At 59.8% G+C, this 1,034-nt stretch overlaps 1 protein-coding gene across 1 annotated transcript in view; it reads left to right on the forward strand.

The window, feature by feature from the left end:
• Positions 1 to 317: 317 nt before the first annotated feature.
• Positions 318 to 1,034, forward strand: part of LOC104496370 (transmembrane protease serine 4-like) — a gene marked incomplete at its 3' end in the record, with an annotated part of 8,080 nt that continues 7,363 nt past the window's right edge. Inside the window, 2 exon segments of the mRNA XM_010139475.1 lie at positions 318 to 447; positions 580 to 611. Coding sequence (XP_010137777.1) covers positions 318 to 447; positions 580 to 611 — 162 coding nt within the window.

Here is a 1,034-nt window from a genome sequence, read left to right on the forward strand (position 1 = left end):
CCCGGGTCTGGCAGCAGCCCCTGCCAGCCATGACCCGCGGCTGCGCAGGACGTGCAGACCAAGTGACCTGGGAGACAGGAGCATTTACGGCCTGGTAACCTCATACATAACCTCTTTTCCTTTCCTCCTCCACCTACTAAAACCTCTGTTTAAAAACAACCCGGTGCAATGCGGAAGAGACGGACAGAGAGCGGGACGGCTATGGTTCCTCTCATGGTCAGGAGAGGAGCAGGAAAAATCCTGCTCTGTCAGTCAGTTCACTCCTGATAAGCTGTTTTGTGACAGCAGCTCTGCAGGTGAGTCACCCTTGGTGGCCGATGCTCAGGAGATTATTGCAGGTGATGGTGCTGCTGATAGACCGGTGTTAGATTACTATACAAATCATAATTCCTGTTTCACAACTCCTCTTGTGGGTTTTAAGGCGTGCTCGGGCGGTCCTGCCCCAGTGTTAGCGCAGCCAGGCAGAGCAGCACAGGCACAGAGGCAGAGGGACCATCGCCGGCCCAGGCTCCCTGGGCATCGGGGCACCCACAGCCTTCCCATCCCCCAGACTGGAGGATATTTGCTGGGTTTCTGCAGGCAGAAGACCGCGCCAGAGCTGATTGAACATGGTGAGTTAGCGACAGCTTCGCCCACTGCTCTGCTCCCTTAGCGCAGCCAGGCAGAGCAGCACAGGCACAGAGGCAGAGGGACCATCGCCGGCCCAGGCTCCCTGGGCATCGGGGCACCCACAGCCTTCCCATCCCCCAGACTGGAGGATATTTGCTGGGTTTCTGCAGGCAGAAGACCGCGCCAGAGCTGATTGAACATGGTGAGTTAGCGACAGCTTCGCCCACTGCTCTGCTCCCTCGCTGTCACCAGCCCACAGCCCGGGGAGTGGGAGCCAGCACCCTGCGCACCCCGCGGCCGGCTCTGCCAGGAGCAGTGCAGTTCACTGGCCATGAGGCAGCCCAGGCTCCGAAGAGCTGCTGCTCCCTGGCCCCAGCCCCCCATATACCCCGGGCAGGGAATGACTTTACCTGACTCTCCCAATG

Source organism: Buceros rhinoceros, unplaced genomic scaffold, assembly GCF_000710305.1.
Source record: "Buceros rhinoceros silvestris isolate BGI_N320 unplaced genomic scaffold, ASM71030v1 scaffold30567, whole genome shotgun sequence".
Lineage (NCBI taxonomy): Eukaryota > Metazoa > Chordata > Aves > Bucerotiformes > Bucerotidae > Buceros > Buceros rhinoceros.